Below are 19813 nucleotides of genomic sequence, written 5' to 3'. Positions count from 1 at the left end.
TCTTAACTTCTGTGCCTTTGCTAACCAGAATTCAAGGTGCTTAGTTGCTCACAAAAATAAAAAAAGTGACCGCTGTTATTGAGTGTAGGGTCCAAGACTCTCAAATAGTACAGCAGCAGTAAAGAAGCTGAGTCTGGTTTTGGTTATTTTTATTAGAGAAAAACCACAACCGTTGATGGAATACGTCTTCATTCTAAATTTGAAAAATTATAGCTGAAAAATACTATAGTCTCAAACTTCTAAGTACACTGAGGTGATTTAGCAATATATGTCTCACTAATTTTCAGTGGAACTAGCGCTTCTCCATAGGACTTTTTCAACAGGATGTGTGTCATTTAATCTGCAAGGGTCCTTGAAAATGTCACTATTATTTATTTTGGTTGTCTCCAACATATTTCATTCTTTTCCAGATGGTAGCTCCTTGTCACCTAGCTTTTTTTTATGCTTTAGGTTTTGTTTATTATTTTATTTTTCAGAACTATGCAAAGCTTATTCCTGGAGCTACTGTTGGACAACTACAGAAGGATTCTGGAAATATTCTCCAGTTGATCATTGCTGCATATCAGGTAAGGTGTTTTCTTCCTGCATGTCTACATTTTCAAAATTAGAATGCAGTTTGGTAAAAACAAGTGTCTTTGATTCTTTTTCTGCACTGATTGTAAGAACATTATTTTTTATGCTAAGGTGCTGACCTTCTCAGGAAAAGTTTTGTTCGCTCTGACAATTAAGTGAGCACAGAAAGAAAATTCCTATAACCTTCTGTCATTCCTTAGTTCTGCTGGAATGCTAGATTCACATCAGCATCTCATCTGTCTTGCCTGCTCCATAGTCCTTTATTTCCCACCTACTCTTAAGCCTTCTTTAACATAGGTATTCAGGTCTCCCAGTTCAATACTTCTGCGGGGACTCAACTCTCTTCCCATCGGTGGCTGTCACCAGAGCAGATGTGCAATTGCTCTGCAGGAATATCTGGGGAAAAAAGCCCTGTCCTGTGCTGAGTGCTCTTCTCTGCTTCAGCAATTTGATGCTGCCCCTGTGAGGCTGTTCAGAGGTTTTTAAAAAGCAGAACACAGGAGGTGAAATGGGTTTGTTTAGATAATACCAAGAAATACTGTAAAGGTGATAGGAACATAAACTCAGAACTGCTTTTTAGAGATTGCTTTGTAAAATGCATCCTGGCTGCCTGGTTCTCTTCTGTCAGAGGAATGTTTTTAGGTAGTTTCACATTTCTTTACAGAGATATATTAATTTACATATATGCTGATATACCACAGATTTCCCGCTTCCATCTCAGCCCCTTTTTACTAAAAACCTGCTCTACCAGTTTGCTAAAGTGCCAGATAACTCTGCAAAGACCTTCTGTTTCTTTCCTTACTTTTACCTTTTTTCTGCTCTTCCTCCTATCACCTCAATGAGATGATCATCATTATGCCCAGAATTATTTTGGTCTTGATGACAGGCAGGCAAACCAAATTCTTGTAACACTTATAACTCTTATAAAAGCAATACCATTGGTGAGTTACAGTTTTTTAAATGAAATACAAAATACCAGAAGATTCTCCATCCTTTGGAAAATTAAATAAGCAAAGAACTTTAAAATTAATCTTGGGAATCTACATACTGTAATAAATATAGGGGGAAATCTTTACATGAGCAAAGCTATTGCTAAACATTCAGTGGCAGCAGGATTTCACTTCTAGAGTCCAACCTGTTAGTCACATCTGGTTCCTGTCAGGATTCCTTGAGGTTGGCACTGTACAGACAGAGGTTCCTACATTTGACAGCTGAAATACCATTTGGTTGTCCAGTGAGTAATGGAAAAACATAGTGCTGTGTCCTGCTGCCTTTGCTGTAACACTGTGTTAAGTGCAGAATGGTTCTTCCTCTAATTGCAGTGTCATGGCATCTTCTGCCTTGATGGAACACTGGAAAGGTGGAGAGGGCATCCTTACCTCTTCCCCTTAGAGTTACCTATTGCCTATGATTTTTTTTCTGCTCTGCTTTTTGAACTTGCTGATATTTTCAGTCTCCATTGCCTTCTGTGGCAAAAAGGAGTCCAGTTTCACTGTGTGAAGATACATTTTTATTTTTCCGATTTTAAACTACTCCCTACCCTTTAAAATTTCACTGAGTGCACCTTAGTTCTGATGTTGCAGGGTTTGGTAAGGAACAGCTCTGCATTCACCTTATCTTCATGTCTTCGTGGTTTCATAATATTTTATTACTGAGACACCTTCCACCTCCACAAGCTCCTCTCCAAACTGGACAATCCCAGCCTTTGTAGTGTCTCCTCAGCTGCTCCATCCCCTTGGTGAGTTTAGCTGACCTTTTCTTTACCCTCCCTGAGTCTGCTGAGTCCTTCCTGAGACATGGAAACCAGAAGAGCTTGCAGGACGCAAGACAGGGCACACTAAAGCTTATACTGAGGCAAAATGATGCCCTCTGTCTCGTTCTCAGCATCCTTGCTCATGACGCCCAGGATGTTTTTGGCTTTTTAGCTGCTGCGTGCTGAGCAGATCATCTCCCAGAGCTGTCAATGGTGACCCCGGAGCAGCTCCTGAGTTGTTCCTGCCAGTCCCAGGTTCAGTCGTGCTGTGCGCCGGGTTTGGAGGGGGCTCTGAGCTCAGTGCTCGCTCCCTGCCCGTAGCAGCAGGAAGGCGGCTGCAGGAACACTGCTCCTGCCTTCGGGCCATGACTCGTTGTGTCCTCATTCAGGTACAGCATGTCTGGACCACGCACCAGGGTTGCTCATAGGCTCTTAAAATCCCACACACATGTCAAGATGAACAAAGTGTACAAGTAGCAACATGTCACACTCAAAATTTCCTGGACCATATTTTATTACACTTACCCTTAAAGATTAACAATTTTAGTGTTTCATGATTGAAAATCTTCCAAACAGAAAACACTGAAAAACACCTTATTTGATATAAGTGAAGACGTGAATTTTCTTTAGTCTGGGAGGGGTGGAATGAGGGTTAAAAATCACATGCAGAACAGAAGATCTAATTCCATTTTTGTTACAGCCCTCTAATGATGCTCTCAGGAGTGTAATTCAATGCCTGGTGTCTCTGTTTCTTTACCCATAAAAAAGGAATAAATAACTATTTGTCCCCCCAAGAGTAGAGCTAGGCTAAATTTTTTATGCTTTTAAGTGCTTTTGAGTCTTTGCTTGCTGTACAAACACAGGGTTTGCTAATACCATTCACCATGTGTTACTATCTAAAAGCTTCAGAGAGGAAGTCAGCAAGTTAAGAAAGTCTGAGTTGTCAAAATATTTGTTAAAAGTTCTCGTGTTCTTTCCAAGTATGATTCATTTTCTTCTCTAAGCATATTTCTGCCTGCTTTGTTTAACACTGAATTCTGCATGACTTTGTATTGCAGAGCTGTAGGCTAAATTGCATTGTGACAGATATCAGGCCATTTGCTTAAAGTTATTCCAGGATTTTAAATTTTCAGAAAAATTCCACTCTTTTTTTTTTCAGTACTAGGTTTGCTTTTCTTTTACAGGAAAACAAGACCAAAGAAATAATATATTAAAACAGGACAGGTAACACAAGGGCAGTTTGTAACACTGCTTTGTCTGTTGTTCTATTCAGAAAATTTTTTGAACCACAAATGTTTCTCTGTGAATGCCTTAAAGCTTAGTCCCGTCCACTATCTGTTCCCAAACTATGGCCAGACAGCTTAATAGATTTAAAACACCATTAGAAGTTGTCACAAATATTAAGCTCTAAAAAACTGGAGTTTGCCACAGTTTATGTGTTCATTTTCAGTGGTATAAGGTGTGTATTGTGACGTCTCACAGAAGCATGTTCATAATGACCCAGTACAGACACCAGAATTCAAAGTAATATCACCTGGTGTTCAGCAGCATTTAATCTCCTCTCACAGTTGCACTCTATTGGAGCCTTGTATTTTGCTGGAGCATGTCCAGAGAAGGGCAACAAGGCTGGTGAGGGGTCTAGAGAACAAGCCTTACGAGGAGCGGCTGAGGGAACTGGAGCTGTTTAGTCTGGAAAAAAGGAGGCTCAGGGGGGACCTTTTTGCTCTCTACAACTGCCTGAAAGGAGGTTGTAGTAAGGCAGGTGTTGGTCTCTTCTCCCAAGTAACTAGTGATAGGACGAGAGGCAATGTCCGCAAGTGGAGTCAGGGGAGGTTCAGATTGGATATTAGGAAAAATTCCTTTACTGAAAGAGTGGTCAGGCAGTGGAACAGGCTGCCCAGGGAAGTGGTGGAGTCACCATCCCTGGAGGTGTTCAAAAAACGTGTAGATATGGCACTTCGAGACATGGTTTAGCAGGCATGGTGGTGTTGGGTGGATGGTTGGACTTGATGATCTAGAGGTCTTTTCCAACTATGATTCTATGATTTTGCAGCTGGTGGAAGAGGGACTATTTGGTGATATTTCACGTAACATTAACACATATCAACATTCACAGTTTTATCTAGAGGTTTGCTATATTTGGTCCTTTTGTGAGAACCCAGCTATTGCAAACAAATTATTACCTGAGAATCTCTGCATTGTTTCATAGTAACATAAGCTCCTAACTCTAAAACAAACGTGAAGGGAAAATTAGACACATCCAGAGTTACCAAGTTACCAACCTGATGCCCAGTGCACAGTCCTACTGCTCTGCCTGTGTGCTGGAAAGAGCTCTGGGTGTTATGTGAATGTGTCTTGCACGTGTTTCTGTCCTTTATTAAAGTGCTTTGGTTTACTGACAAGGTTTTCCAAATGAAAAGACTTTTAAAAAAACCCCACCAAACACAGCCTTAAGACAAACTTCCAGGGAACCTGGGACATGTACAGAGTAACAGGGAGTTGTTGTCTATGCAGGTTTATACCTATTCTACTTTTAGTTTGTTTTACCCCACCAGACCTTTATTCCAGTGAGTCATTCTGATGCCTTTACTGGAGTGACTCACTGAAGTAAGGTCAGCGAGCTCCTTATGCTCTGATTGAAGGGCAGCGGGTAGTTTGTAAAGCAATTAAGCACGCGAGAGCACAAAGCCAACTCAGTGAGACTTTTGCTCGGCTATTGCTAAGGTACTTTTGAAAAATTTCCATTTACTGGATCCGCGGTCCAATGAAGTCATAGGGAATTTCCCTATGATCTGCTATAGGCTTTGGATTAAGGCTAAGTTGTGTAAGCAAAGTTGCTATAAAATATTTTAAAGGGTTAAATATAAAAACCTGGTATGAGAGACTTCAGAAGTAAGTTTTTCACTTAGTAAATGAAAGTTTGATAGAACAAATCAATTTAAGAAACGAGAATTATGTTGAATGCAACTTGAAATAGCATTGACAGCTCATGAAGCAGGAATTTCCATGGGGAGAGGAAAGAAATGGAGCGAGCCCCACAGCTGCGGGAGTTCACGATGGGACTCGGCTCTGGCTCTGGTCCTGGAAACTTCGGGCTAACTCATGGAGGCCCCGCACTGAGGCGAAACTGAGCTCAGAGCCTGCCTGCCGTGAGAGAGATTGTGAGGTTTGATTCTACCAGGACAGATAAAGAGGGAGCAATATTGCCATAGCCTGGCTAATCAGGAAAAGCCCAGTGTTAGCAATGCAATCAGGGACACAGATCCACTCCTCGGTAAGACCAGTGCTAAAGGAAAACGCGTGTCTGTCAGCAGAGCACTTAGTGATGACAGATGATTTAATAAAAGGCTGAATTTATTATTCTGCAAGGGCAGGAAATAAGCCTCATGACAGCGGATATTAAACTGATACCACCATTACCTTCCACTGAAAGCCGGTTCTGTCGGCACTTGCTTTGTTTTGCTCATTCCCCGTTTTTCTTGCAATAGAGAAGTCTGTAAATAAAGTGCCAAACCCACGAATTTACTCCTGTGTAAGCTGGGATATGTTACAGTCCGCGTTACACAGATGTGGAGCATTAGCAGCGCTTGGCAATGTTATCAGTCCATTCATCTCACGCCTTTTTCCTTTAAGGAGCTGAGGTCCGAGGTGGAGCTGGAGGTCTTGGGAGACACAGAAGGGCTCAATGTCTCTTTCACAGCCATCTGTAACAACGGAACCTTTTTTCCACATCAGAGGAAATGCTCTCATGTGAAAGTGGGAGACACAGTAAGTAAAGAACAAATTCCCAAAAGACATGAAGTCCAGAGAATTCAGGACACCAAGGTAGAGAGTTTGCTCTTTATCAAATAATCTTCCTCCTAACAAGTTACAAAAAAGCAGGCAGTATCTATGACCCCCTTGTTCTGTCCTCTGCACGTACTTCCAGAGTCCCCTGCAGAGCTACGTCTGCTGCAGCTCTGAGCAGCCACCATTTTCTCTTCCAGGTGTCTTTCAATGTGACCGTAAGTCTCTCCTCTTGTGAAAAAAACAGAAGGCATATTGTGATAAAACCAGTGGGGCTCAGCGACACGCTGGAAATCGAACTTCATCCCCAGTGCAGCTGCAACTGCCAGGCGAAGGCCGAGATGAACAGCCCAAAGTGCAACCAAGGGAAAGGCTCGTTTGAGTGCGGGGTGTGCGTCTGCAGCCCGGGCTACGTGGGGCCACGCTGCGAGTGCGACGAGAGCGGCCTTGGCACCAGCTCCTGCAAGGGCTTGGCAGGGCAGAGCTCCTGCAGCGGGAGAGGTGACTGCTACTGTGGGCAGTGCCTCTGCCACCTGTCCCCGTACGGAAAGGTGTACGGCCCGCGCTGCGAGTGCGACGACTTCTCGTGTGTGAGACACAGAGGACTCCAGTGTGGAGGTACGGTCCCTTGCTGCTCTTTCTAGCGTCTGTGCTTTAGAGCTTTGCTGTCTCACTCTTAGCTATGAGCTTGTGAAGCTGTATTCTTATCATACATTCAGTCGCAATCATTTCTGTCTAAAGTGTCTAAAGCTACTGTCACACTGGGTCACGCTTCTAATGGCTGTTGATGGTTGTAGCTCCAAGGAAGTTTAAATAATTACATTGACATACATAGGTATTAGCCAGTGTACAATTTCACTCTGACATAATTATCAAAGCACAGCCATCTTAATTAATCTTAATTAATCCCTTTTAGGATAATTTTTATAATTTTAACTCAGTAACCTCAATGATTCTTGGTTTATCTAGTAAGATAACCAGAATCTGAGAACTTGTATTTATAATTACTTTCCTGAGCTATACCATTATAAATCAGAAGTAATGCTATTGAAACAACGGGAATAGCATTAAAGTGGCAGGAACCAGCCATGAGATTGTGCTGAATAGATAGGTTGAAATTATGCTGCTATAAATGAAAGAGGATTTACCCATTAGGTTGTGCACTGTTGGGAGATAAGATCTGTGTGGAGGACTCCAGTGATGAGAACGGAGCTGCACAGGCTTACAGCCAGATTAAGCAAAAATTTGATCCTCTGATATAAAAATGAAAATGCTGGGGGAGGAAGAAGGATGTTTGAGAGTGAGATAAGTTGGAGAGGGAAAAATATCTGCTACTAAGGAGAATGATTTTGAAGGCCATTGTTCAGATTGTTATTAAGAGACTGATTTGAAGTATAATAAATGTTTTTTCAGGCAATGGTGACTGTGACTGTGGGGAATGTGTGTGCCACCGTGGATGGACTGGTGAATACTGTAATTGCACAGCTGACACCAGCGCTTGCGTTGCTGAGGATGGGTCGCTGTGCAGTGGGAGAGGCGAATGCATCTGTGGGTCGTGTGCTTGCACCCACTCAGGAGCTTCAGGCCAAACATGTGAAAAATGCCCTCTCTGCGGTGACCCTTGCAGTTCCAGGCGGTAATGTGCTAGTTTTACATCTCTGATGTCTGTATCATCCAGGTATCTATTTCCTATACTGCCTCAGCAGTGTGCTTACTGCCGCTGCTCTAAGTTGGATTTACAGACCAGAACCTGACAGCTTCTTTGCCCTTTGAGAGGGGTAGTCGTAACTTGTACATCAACCGTTTACCAGCATTAGTCTTGTACAAAAGAACTTTATGGAAAATAATTTAATTACCTTCAAGCAGCACAAGTAAAACATCACACTTCCACTGCTGTCCCTGGCTGTACAACTAATCAGAATGGTGGCCTTATATGGTGACATCAGGCAAAACCCGACGAACCTCCTTCCAATCCACAGTACAGAATGACAACATCCCATCATAGCTGCTACAGGAAAAATGAGGACTGACAGGAAAATTTGGCATTTGTATTACCTTTCTCATGCATAGGAATTAATAAGGTTATGCTGTCTGCTCAAGCTTTACACATGTGCAAATTCATAGTCCAAATTTAGTTAAGCTTGGCTGAAATAGAGAGGCCCACCTATGATAAAGTAGGTCATAGTCTGGGGATGAAATCAGTGGGTAGCTGTATGTCATGAATAAGTCGATGATAAATTGATTGTAAATGAAGTGTCTTCTGTTCCCTGAGCATACAAAATTTATGTAGCTTTCCTGCTGTGATGCGTGGTGTAGGCTACTGTGCATGATAGGAAAAGCAACCAAAAATACGTGTGACACAAAGCTGACCACCACTCTAAATACACCCATACTTATGCTTGTATTACATGAGCTGTTGCAGGGCTACAGAAGTTGCTAAGTCAGACCAGAAGGAGCAGGGTTCAGTAGAAATTTAAGTTAGAAGTCGAATTGGGCTTCACAGAATACATGTTATTTCAGTGTAAGTTGCATTAATGTTTCATGACAATGTCATTTCTACTTATTTAGAGTTGAGGCCCATTTCTCTTCTATAGCGGCTCTCTGCCACTGGTATTTTCATGCCTGTCATTACAGTCTATACTATATCTGAGATGAGAAGCTATTCTATGGCATGTGATTAAATCCTCATTTCTGTTAGTGTTAAATTGGACTCACAAATGGGAGCCTGTCTGTTCAAAGTTCTAAGTCTCCTCTAAGAGAACTTCTGCATGCAACTGCTCTAAATGCAAAGGACAATGCTGCTGCTTTGCTCTGCCCAATTTGGCAGAGAATAAGAAATATAAAGTTACATGATGGGCATTACATTAGCCTATTTAAACATGTATATTGTATGCAGCGTTAGATCTTTTCTCTCTGTTTCAGTGTCTTCCCTTGCTGAAACGCAGGGCAGGGAAAGCCAAAAGAGAGAGAACATTGGGAATACCTGTGTAGGGTAACAGTGAGAGCTGAAAGACCGGATCAGAGGGGATGGAGATTAATGGCTGGGCAGCTGAGAAAAAGAGTGGTAGTATGAGAAACATGGCAAATATGACAAAAACACCAACAACACTGAATTTGCCTCCATGAGATAAAGGCTATCCCATTTCCTGCTCGCTTTTACTATTTGCCATCTCCAGAGTGAGTGATAAGGTCATCTCCATCCCGTGAAGATAAAGTCAGTAGCCTCAGCACATTCCCATGGATATAGGTAACTCAATGCAACAGGAGATGGCCAGGGTTTTTTGGGGATGTTTTGTTGCAGTTCTTCTCTTTTCTTTTCTTTAAGCAGTTGATCCTTCAGGCTGCTTCTCATTGTCTTAGCCCCTCAATCTGGCTGAAGCTATTTGTGAAGAATCAGCAAGATACATTTTGCATCAAAAATTTTCACAGATTAATTCTGTTTATTGTTTCCTTTTCCATGAATAAAATCTGGATATATTAAAATCCTCATTGAATTTCTGGGAAGATTTTCAGAGTCTTCTAAAGGAATTAGTTTAGACTCTGCGTTTTTAAATAATATTTCAGTCATTCCACCATTAAATAAAGTAAATAATTTTCCAATGAATTGCATTAGTATAATTAGGATCTAAGTAAGTAATTCCTGAGACAAGTTATCACATTCAAGAGACATCTGTTGAGACACCCGAATAGTGTTTTAATACATTATTCAATAGACTTTCAACAAAGGAAGACTTATAGTAGGTGCCCGAGCTTGATCTCTCTGAAGTCGATTTCAGATTTTGTTCATCTGATAGGCATTCCTTTGGCTGGCATTTAGTGTGAGATTAGTTCAGAATACTTATTTTTGAAAATAAATGTTATGTGTGAGTAACCCCGTGTCTTTGATAGACCTACATGAATAATGTTGCCTGGGGTTCTGTCTGGTATCTAATAAAGGACAAGAGAGAGCTTATCCACAATACCTTTATTCAGGTGGGGCTTTTTTTTTTGTGTATGTTTTTTTTTTTTGGTGGCAATACCTATCATATTTCTGAGAACTACTGTATCCGTAGCACAAGACCTTTTGTTCAGCTTCTTTTTAAAATGCAGATGCATACATACTGGCTTTTATATCATTGCTTTGTGACAGGCAGAGATTGATGAGCCACTGAATTTTTTTCCACAGGAGCTGTGTGGAATGTCACTTGGCTTCCGACGACAAGTCACTAGGAGAATGCAGTGAAAAATGCAAATTGGTTGATGCAACTGTCAGCACTGCAGAGGGTTTGTACACTCCATCGTCCTTTTCTCTGCGTGTGTGATTGGTGGTAGTTTCTACTTTCAGTAGTTTTATATTTGAAAGTAGCCTTGTTTTTCTACCATGGAATCATATTAGGGATCATAAGGTAATTGCTGGCTGTCTATGGTTCTTCTGTGGTAAGCAGAAAATGCAGATCAGGGCTGGTATTACCCCTCCAGGTTAATTAACTCATTGGATCACACCTACTTGCTAAGCAGTTTGTGTAAGAAAGGGCAGAATTCAATAAATACCAGTCCCTGCAAAGCAGTGGCTGGTGAAAGCCCCTGAGGTGAAGTCACGCCTGCAGCATGAGTTCCAGTGTGGCTGCTTTAGCTTTCATCGAAAGCTGATTCCAGTCCTTATGCAGGCTCTTGATTACAGTCAGCAATTAGACGCAGCCCTCTAGCCTGTGGCAAAGGCGTTCTGCTTCTTGTCAAGTTTTATGGAGACATTCCTAGTATCCTAAAGGCTAAGCACAGCTTTCAGTGGCTCATTATAATTCAAAACTGCCCTCCATCAATGGGAATTTCTGGAATAGGAATTAACCTTGAATAAAGAGTACTCTTGGAAAAAAACCCCAAACTTTAAATCAAATACTACACCAATGTCTTTTCCTTTCCTGTAAGGGAAGGTTCTTGCCTGTACAGTAGGCAGTCTGTATTTATTCTAATGGCAACTCTAACCCCAATCGTATAGCAAAACACAATTGTTAGGTGAGGCAGGGCACAGGTGCATTACATCCACACCACCGATGGAAACTAAGTATTAAATCACACAAATGTAAAAGTTAGGATGACAATGCCGAATGCTGTATGCACATCTAAGGATTGTGCCTGCAAACTGGTGCAAGCACATCCAGAGCTGCGCACATGCAGAAATTTCACTGACACACATCTTTCCAATAAAGATACACCTCTAGGTTTTTATTAGGTTAATCCATAATACAGAGGTCAAAAGTTGCAAATATTGCTCTTATAAGGAAAATTAATTCTAATTTTGTATTTTTACTAAAATTATTATTATGCTTAGCCTTTCTAGACATCAGTATTTGTTTATAAACATAAAAATGTCTTTACATGCTTCAGAAATATATGTGTGCTTTTACTGTATCTCTGTAGTCAGTAAAATTTTCAGGTTGCTATTGCCAGATGGCAGGTATTTGTAGCTAGGAATATATAAGACATTCTACTTTCAAATATAACTAATACTAATCAAGAGCAGGAACAGTCACTTATATGGCTCTGCTCGCATACACAGAGGTCACAGGAATAGGAGAATGACAATATCATCTCCTGTTCCTGCTTATCTCCTTTTTTCAATGCCCCATGCTTTCCTGATTGAGACTGTCGGCTACTTCTTCAGATTTAAAATTTATTTGCAGCAGTTAGAGTAACTACTGTAGTGAAGGCTGGATAACTGTTCCCATTCCAACCCCTCAAAAAAAAAAAGCAGCTCTTGCAAAATATGTTTCATCTAAAATGCTTGTGTAACAGCACAAGACTTTGTTTTTGGCATGGAGGTAGCCTCATTAAGAAATCCTGAGGGGAAAAAAGTAATCATGAAAATAATAATTAAAAAAAAATCCTAAAATCAAAACTGTATTACCTAAATAAATAAAATTTTTGAAAGTAATTCAAAAATTTTTGAATAGCTCTAGGCTAAATGAAATATTAGCACTTAAAGATTTACTTTCTCTTTTTCGTATGTTGCAACACAATGACTAGAACTGCGGAGCAATCAAAAAAGCATAGGCTTTACATTTTGCCATTTACTGGGAATGCCAGTTTTAGCCCCTGATCTGTGCGTTTCGCCTCCCGTGCTCGGGGTCAGTGGGTGCCAGGGTTTCTCTGCCCCGTGGCAGCAGGGGCAGTGGGCAGCCTCCCTGCCCAGGCACCCGGCAGGGCACGATATGGCACAGCAGCAGGGCAGCCGCTCATGTGGCTTCACGCTTACGGGGCTCATCTCCACGGCCCACATCACCTTTGAATATTTATTTTCATCCATTTTTGATATTTGAATATTAAATCAGGCTAATCCCCCCCTTTGCCAGATGGGTCGAAGAGGAGCCCTTGTTCTACTCGCTACCCAGGAGGAACCGCAATTCCCGAGAAGTGCCTCCTGCCATCACCCTGGGCACAGGGCAGCAGGCTGCTCCTGCACAAGCCCAGCAGGCACAGTTACACTTCCCTCAGAGAAACGGAGTTTTTGCTTACCCCATAGTGTTGACACCATGCAAATTCCCAGCACAGCAACAGAGTGGATGCTGGAGCCTGAATAAACCTCTATATCAGCACTGCTCTGTTCTTCTGACTCAAAGGGAAATGAAACTCAAAAAAAGGATTTTGTGAGCAAAAGGCAAACAAGAAAAAGGCATAACAACTTTTAAATTTATAGACTTTTTTTTTTTTAAATCTTTTCTCTAAGTATCTGTTAGGAAAGTCTTTCGTGCTTCAGGGATCCAGCCTGCCACCATTATCCAATTCTTCTTCTAATGTGACTTCAGTGATTTCAAATACGATTGAAATGAATGTAATTAGGCTGCAGACAGAAGTGGGAAAAGTATGATGATTCACTGCAGAACAGAGAATATTACACAGATGTAAATTGCAGGAGTTTAGCTACCCAGGCAAATTTTTGTGCTGAGGAACTGAAAACTACCTATGCAATAGTCTCTCTTAGTGATCCCTCGTCCTAAAAATAGCGTTAGAGAAATAAAAATCCTAAACGTTGGATTCTGAATAGCTTGAACTGGCATCTTTGCTTTCATTTCTACATCCTTGCACATCATCAGATTTCTACTCCACTTGGTCTCAAATGATGACATTAAATCGAAAATTACAGTTTAAAAATAACTCATATATTTGCAGTTACTGCCTTCTGGATATCTGGAATATGCCTGCAAGTTTTTCTACACCTTGAGGATAGCTCACAACTACCTTTTTTTTTTTTTTTTTTAAAGCAAGGTAATATTCTTTGGATCTGCTTGCTTAAAAGAATTGGGAAATAACAAATATTGCAAAACTTGTGACAGTGTTACTGGAATTGTGACCTGGCATGGAGTGCCATTAATTGAGTAAACTCAGTATGCAGCTTGTGGTCCTTCTAACAAAACCAAATCTTGTTAAACCAGCAAATCTTGTCTGCCTGCCACCTTGATAGATAACACATTGCTCTGCCACCAAGGACAGGCAACAAGTTAAATACAAGATTATCACAAGTCAAGAGCGTGTTTCCATTAAAATCCAACCAGATGTTATTCTCACTTTAAAATAAGCTGAGAAAAGGACTGTGGGGCAGTAAACTCTATACTTTCCTATTCTCTGTGGTGTTTAATAGTCTTTTCTATAATATCAAACCTTACAATAATAAGCAATAAGCAAAAAAAAAAAAAAAAAAAAAAGACTGAGCACTTATTATTTTATGTACCATAGATTTCTTTAAAATCCATGTTCCTGTCAGATTCCTACTTTATATTTCATTAGTCTTCTTGCTATTAAAATTTAAGGACTTAAGATTTTTAGCACAGTTGCTTATGAAATTTCAGTAAGAGTTTTGAGTGGTAAGAAATAATGGAGAGGTGAAAGTGACGATTATTTTCAAAGAAATGTTTGAGAAGCTTACTGGTTTTTCTTACTTCTAAAAAGAAAAACCTAAGAAGTTTTACTAAAAATGTATTGAAAGCATACCTAGGTTGCCAATGCTCTTTAAATCATGGGTTATATGGAAACATAGCAAATGTTCAGCCACAGAAGTATTCTTGCACGCAGTTATAGGCTTGGATATTTTTGCTCTGTAAAAATATTATCTCATGGTTAGGCTCCAAATTACGGTATTTCTGGCTCTGGACCTGTAGTCTCAGTTTTTGGTCATCTTATTTGTTTATATTGTCCCTCACAGCCAGCTTCCTCCTCTCTCCCTATTCCCTTTAAATGAACATTTCTCAGCAGAAGAGGTGTCCCAGTTAGGAATCATCTAGAAAAGAAAAACTGATTAAATTTTTGTGCAGATCTACATTAAATGGGGAGACAAATAAACTGGGGCAGACTGTCATCTCGGGTCACTTTTTATCTGCTTCCCCTAAAATCACATTACAAAGATCCCAGAATCACAGTTTTCTGTTATTAATTTTTATTTACTGTTGCAACAATAGTGGGCACACTAATCTTTGACAGGGATATTGTGGAAGAAATAAACACCAGCCCTTTTAACAGTCTCCATTGCTCTTTGTGTATCTACTTCTGAAACATAATCTAGATAGGGTAGGAGTAGCTGTAGACCAAAGAGAACATACTGTTTACTTTGTCCTATAACTGGGGACTATTGCATTTCCTAGACAGCTGGTGGCTAAGGGTCTTGGAAGCACTTCCAATTCATTGAGATTCACAGTGCACCAGGTTAATAAGGTGCACTAGATGGTCAGTGCGGATTGACGACACCTGAAGCAGTTCTTTGGAAATACAAGCGAAAATCTGAAACCAGGCAAAACTTGGGGTGGAAGAAAAGCCGTTAAATTTAGTAGAAATTCTGAGGGTATTTTTATTTTCATTTTTCACTCCATCATCCGAAGACAAGGCTGGGACAAACATTATGCGAGCAGTCTCTCTTGTTATTACATGTTCATTGATCTGAAGAACGACATTTTTTTTTCCTTTCCTCCCTCTGCAGACTATTCAGAGGACAAATCCATTCCCTGCTCTTTGCAAGGGGAAAACGAATGCTTAACCACATTTCTACTGGCTATGGATGAACAGGGAAGGACAGTCATTCATAGCATAGAACAGAAAGGTAAGCAATAAATATTGCTGCTTCTGTGTGAAATCTGTTTTGAAAATGCAGGCGGGGTGAACTATCTAGAAGCCGAGCTCTTTTAGCCAGCACTGCACCTCCTTGTATTTGTAGCTCTCTTCTGCCCAGCCAAAAGAGCAGCTCCTCAAGTACTTATTTAATGCGGCAGTAAAATAAACACTTGGCCTTTCATGAAAGGTGGGCAGAATGATCCCTGGGCTGTAACAGTAAGCTAATTTTTCTAAAGTCCTGTGCAATCCTAACATGATGATACCAAACGCCATTTCCATTATATCCAAAAGGCTATCTGATTGGGTATACTATATATTTATAATTATGTTTAATGTTGCAGTATCACTAAGTTTGGAATATTTTGCATAACTAACAGATATGCAACAGATCTCTTTGTATCCTTTCATTTAACATTACCTTTTTATTTACTGTTGTTTCACTACTGATTTTTCATTAATGCTTCTCATCATGTAGGACGAGAGAGAACACAGATATCACTTTTCAGCAGCCAGACAGTTTAGTTTCCAGGCAATAAAAATGCTTTTTTTTGTTTGGACACACATGGTGTCTCAGGGCTAAATGTTAGTTGTGTTTTAGGGAAAGCCATGCAGATTTGTGACCTTGTTCTGTTGGCACAAATGGTGTTTATTTTGTTAACCCTTTGTGTAGTCTTTTTCTAGCACACGTGAGAATGAAAGTGATTTCACTAGACAAAAAAGCAGCTCCACAAGGAGAGTAGTCTGGTTTTGCATAGGTTACTATTACAGCAGAGATGGTTGTAACAAAGCTAGTACTAAAGCAGCACATCCCTTTGTAAACTACAACCCTCAGACTCAAGAATTTAATGGTAAGAATTTGTCTTTATTAAATACATTTGCTATGCATTTTAAAGTAGGTCTGAAAAAAAAAGTGAAAGAAATATCTTACGGCAGGCATAGTTCATTAAATGTTGTGTAGTGGCCCTCCCACAACTCTACAATAACCAGCTTCACTGTCACCTGCTCTTCTGCTCCTGGGCCTTGAAACTATTGTGCCATGGTGTCTGCAATGCACGCGAACGTGAACTGAGAGGAGACTTCCAGAAATGCTCTAGAAATTGATTTCACATATGGAACCATAGTCAAGATGGCACCAGTACTCAGACAGTTCACCCATTGCTCAAACCAGACCCCTCAGAATCAGTTAAAAGATCACATCAAGCAAAAAAGTAATGCGAAATACAATCACATATGCCAATTAAGACTGAAATGAATTTTTCAATGTCTTTAAACCATGATTCAGCAGAAAATTTCATAAAATAGTAGCGTTCACTGATTTTCATGAGCAACACTTTTTAATATTAAAATAATCAAATTTCTTTCTGTTTTAGTGAAGCAAAACCTTCAGTTTTAACTTTGACTCTGAAATATTGTCTGATAAAATTTATTGCACAACTTGAAATGCAAAATTCTTTCAAATTGTTCAGTTCAACATTTTCAGGAAGTCTAATAGAATTTTTTTCCTCATTGTTTTCATAAATGAAATGCAGTTTCCTCTGTTTTCTCAATATCGTTGGTGACTTCACCCTAATCTAGATTTAACTGGAACCTTTTCCTCTTCAACACGCTGAATATCAGTGAATTGAAGTACAGCTTCAGCTGTAACGTTGCAAAATTCATAATCGTATCAACTCAGCCCTGTTTTTTAGAATTATATTGGCACGGATCTGAAAATAATTTTGTAACTTTTCAGAGTCTGGGTCTGTATCCAGCAGCTGCTAATGGACACAGTAAAAGAGCAGTGGAAGAAGTTAGCAATTATTTTTTTAACATTTTAATGCAATATTTTTCAGCCAGTTTCACAAACCCTTTAGCAAACTAGCAGGAAGAAAATAACACGGACTCAAAGGAAAAGGCATGCACAGCTCACAGCAATTGAAAAGCCCAGCATGCCTTTTGGCTGTTTTAAATTGCTTAAAATTTATTGATTGAATATCCACAGCCAGATTGGTTTTCTTTCCACAGATTGCCCACAGCTTCCAAATATCCCAATGATAATGGTGGGTGTCACCCTTGCGATCCTTCTCATTGGCATTGTTTTACTTTGTATATGGAAATTACTGGTGTCAGTTCAAGACCGAAAAGAGGTGGCCAAGTTTGAAGCAGAAAAATCGAAAGCTAAATGGCAAACGGTATGTCGAATGCATTGATTTTTATGTAAGATTCTTTAATTTCATTGCATGATGCACAGCTGCCTTTAAAATTCTGTGTCTTGTTTTTGTTCTTTTAAATTGATAGATTCTACTAGTAGGTTTTTCACTACATTTAGTATTCTATAAAGTAAAATCACGATTGTTTTAGGGATGAAAAATAAAAGAGTTCGGTCTCCTGGTTCAATTTCTTCCACATGTAAAAGCGTGTAGAGAACATTTTTTTATTAGTTGTATTTTTAATTAGTACCTCGCCTTTGATTAATCTTAGCAAAGTTGTACTCTGCCTATGTAATTATCAGAGGTGTATCCCTGTTCCCGGAAACAGAGCCCATGTTAGGAAAGAGAGATTCTTGCTGGCCTCTGGCATGACGAGAGGCCACTCATGCAGAAGAGCAATGAATGTAAGCTGTCCAAAATGTAGGTAAAAGGACAGAGCAATTCAGGACAAATCTTCTATCTATAGCTTGCGGATATCTAATGCAAGCTTATGCCACATGTTCCCTTTTCTTCTTTCCTTTCTGCCCTTGACTTTTTTGCTATTCTGCAAAAGCTTTAAGACTTCTGAGGCTCTTTGAAATAAAGCATGTGGAGTAAGCGTTTCTGGTGGGTGTCAGGAGGACAGGCGATGTGCTGCTGTTCACCCGGCTCCGTTCTGGTACAAAGCCCTGTGATTGCAACATTTCTGCAAGGACGGACACTGCTGGCCTTTCAGCTTTTGAGATGGGAAAAATGAGTTACTTACAGGCAGGGCCACTTGAGAATGTTTTCTCAAGCCTTCGGGGCAGCTACATATGGTGAGAGGGAAGGCAAGGGTACACTTCATAGAAGTATTTTAATTTTCTTTTCTGTTGCACGAGGAAATGATAGGAAGTGAATGATGAGAGGCGAGGATTTAAAGCCCTGGTGGGACTCAACCTCCTCCCAACGCATGGCAGTCTGTGTGGCTCAGGAAAGAGGACTGTGACAAGTCACACCTCACTGCTGAGACACTACCTGTGCTTTTAGAACGGTCCAGTCACGACACCTGATACACAAATTATATTGCACGTATTTGGTAAAGTATTGTTTGATGATGTGCATTACTGTAATCCGGGAGGCAGATGAGAAGGGAAGCATGTTCCTGACCCCGGACTGGTTTGTGCTGCCCAGTATAGACCAGTCTGAATTTCAGTGGCTTGGAATAGAATGAGCTGCTGAAGGCTGTTCTAAAATGATCAAAGGTACAAAATTACTTCTGTACAAAGGATAGACTAGGGGTCCTCATCGGGGAAAAGAAACAGCGGGAGGAGGGTGTGTTACTGGTCTGTAAAATTATGACTGGGGAAACTGAAGATGGGATGTTTGTTCACTGACTTTTCCTGTATAAGCACGGTGAGATAACAGGCTCCAAAGAAGCCAAAAGACAACATTACACACACCTGCAAAGGCCATGTGATTTATTTCCAGTGATATTCTGGATGATCAACATTTGCATGGATTCAAAATGTCCATAGACAAATCCATAGCAGGAGGACATCCCTTCTGAGCCAGGAGGTTTGTGAAACGTGTGTCAGCTTTTCCACTGGCAGACCTCATCGCCCACCCTTGGGAACACGTTGCTGGGCCAGGCAGATGTCTGGCCCAAGTTTCTCACAAAGTAGAGTACGAATCATCTTCTTCTGCACCCTGGGGAGCTGAGCGGTACTGGCCAGTGCATGCACGTTCTGCATCATAACGCTGGGTCAGGAATCACGGACCAGAATGATCCTTTTGCTGATGAGGTGTGCACAAGGCAGTGATGTGCATCTGCATCTGCTTGCAGCGAAAGCAATGGCAAGATGAGTTAGGCATTGCATGGCTCACATTTCTTCTGGTTTTCTTTGTTTTTTTAGGAAACAAATCCACTGTACAGAGGCTCAACAACCACTTTCAAAAATGTAACTTACAAGAACCAAGAAAAGCAAAAAGGGGCCATGGCTTCAGATTTCTCTTAGAACCTCTGACACCACAAACTTAGATTTATTGGCAGGAAATATAAAAACACTTGTTTCTTCTCAGCTAATTATGTGATATTTGTTTGCATGTTGCAGTGGTATGATCATTCTATTAGAGAAAATGTATCTTGTGTTGGGAAAACTATTGATAACGTATTAGTGGTAAAGGTTAGCAGAAATATTTTTTAAAACCCTTTAATATTAAAGTCCCCATCTTAAAAAAATAGCTGCACAAATATTTTTAATTTTCTCATTAATACTGAGGATTAAAAATTCTCATATTTAAGCCTATTTTTGTGAAATTAAGTATATACAATGAGCTGTATATTACTTTGTTCATATACACAATCCCATATATTTGTGTTTAGGAATGTATTTGTACCAGTCTCTTTGGTGGGCGGGTTTAAATTTAAAAAGAGAATTTTTTCATGAATGCTGCTTAAACTACTGAGGTTAGAGGT

General features: G+C 40.3%; 1 protein-coding gene across 1 annotated transcript in view; it reads left to right on the top strand.

Annotated features, from left to right (window-relative positions):
- Positions 1-19579, top strand: part of ITGB6 (integrin subunit beta 6) — a 48587-nt gene extending 29008 nt beyond the window's left edge. The window contains exons 10-17 of the mRNA XM_009934136.2: positions 477-566; positions 5960-6094; positions 6313-6730; positions 7526-7748; positions 10278-10375; positions 15057-15176; positions 17192-17358; positions 19251-19579. Coding sequence (XP_009932438.2) covers positions 477-566; positions 5960-6094; positions 6313-6730; positions 7526-7748; positions 10278-10375; positions 15057-15176; positions 17192-17358; positions 19251-19352 — 1353 coding nt within the window. The 3' untranslated portion in view covers positions 19353-19579. The remainder of the gene's footprint in view (positions 1-476; positions 567-5959; positions 6095-6312; positions 6731-7525; positions 7749-10277; positions 10376-15056; positions 15177-17191; positions 17359-19250) is intronic.
- The last annotated feature ends 234 nt before the right edge of the window (positions 19580-19813 follow it).

Source organism: Opisthocomus hoazin, chromosome 9, assembly GCF_030867145.1.
Source record: "Opisthocomus hoazin isolate bOpiHoa1 chromosome 9, bOpiHoa1.hap1, whole genome shotgun sequence".
Lineage (NCBI taxonomy): Eukaryota > Metazoa > Chordata > Aves > Opisthocomiformes > Opisthocomidae > Opisthocomus > Opisthocomus hoazin.
This window is presented reverse-complemented; position numbering and strand designations above follow the sequence as displayed.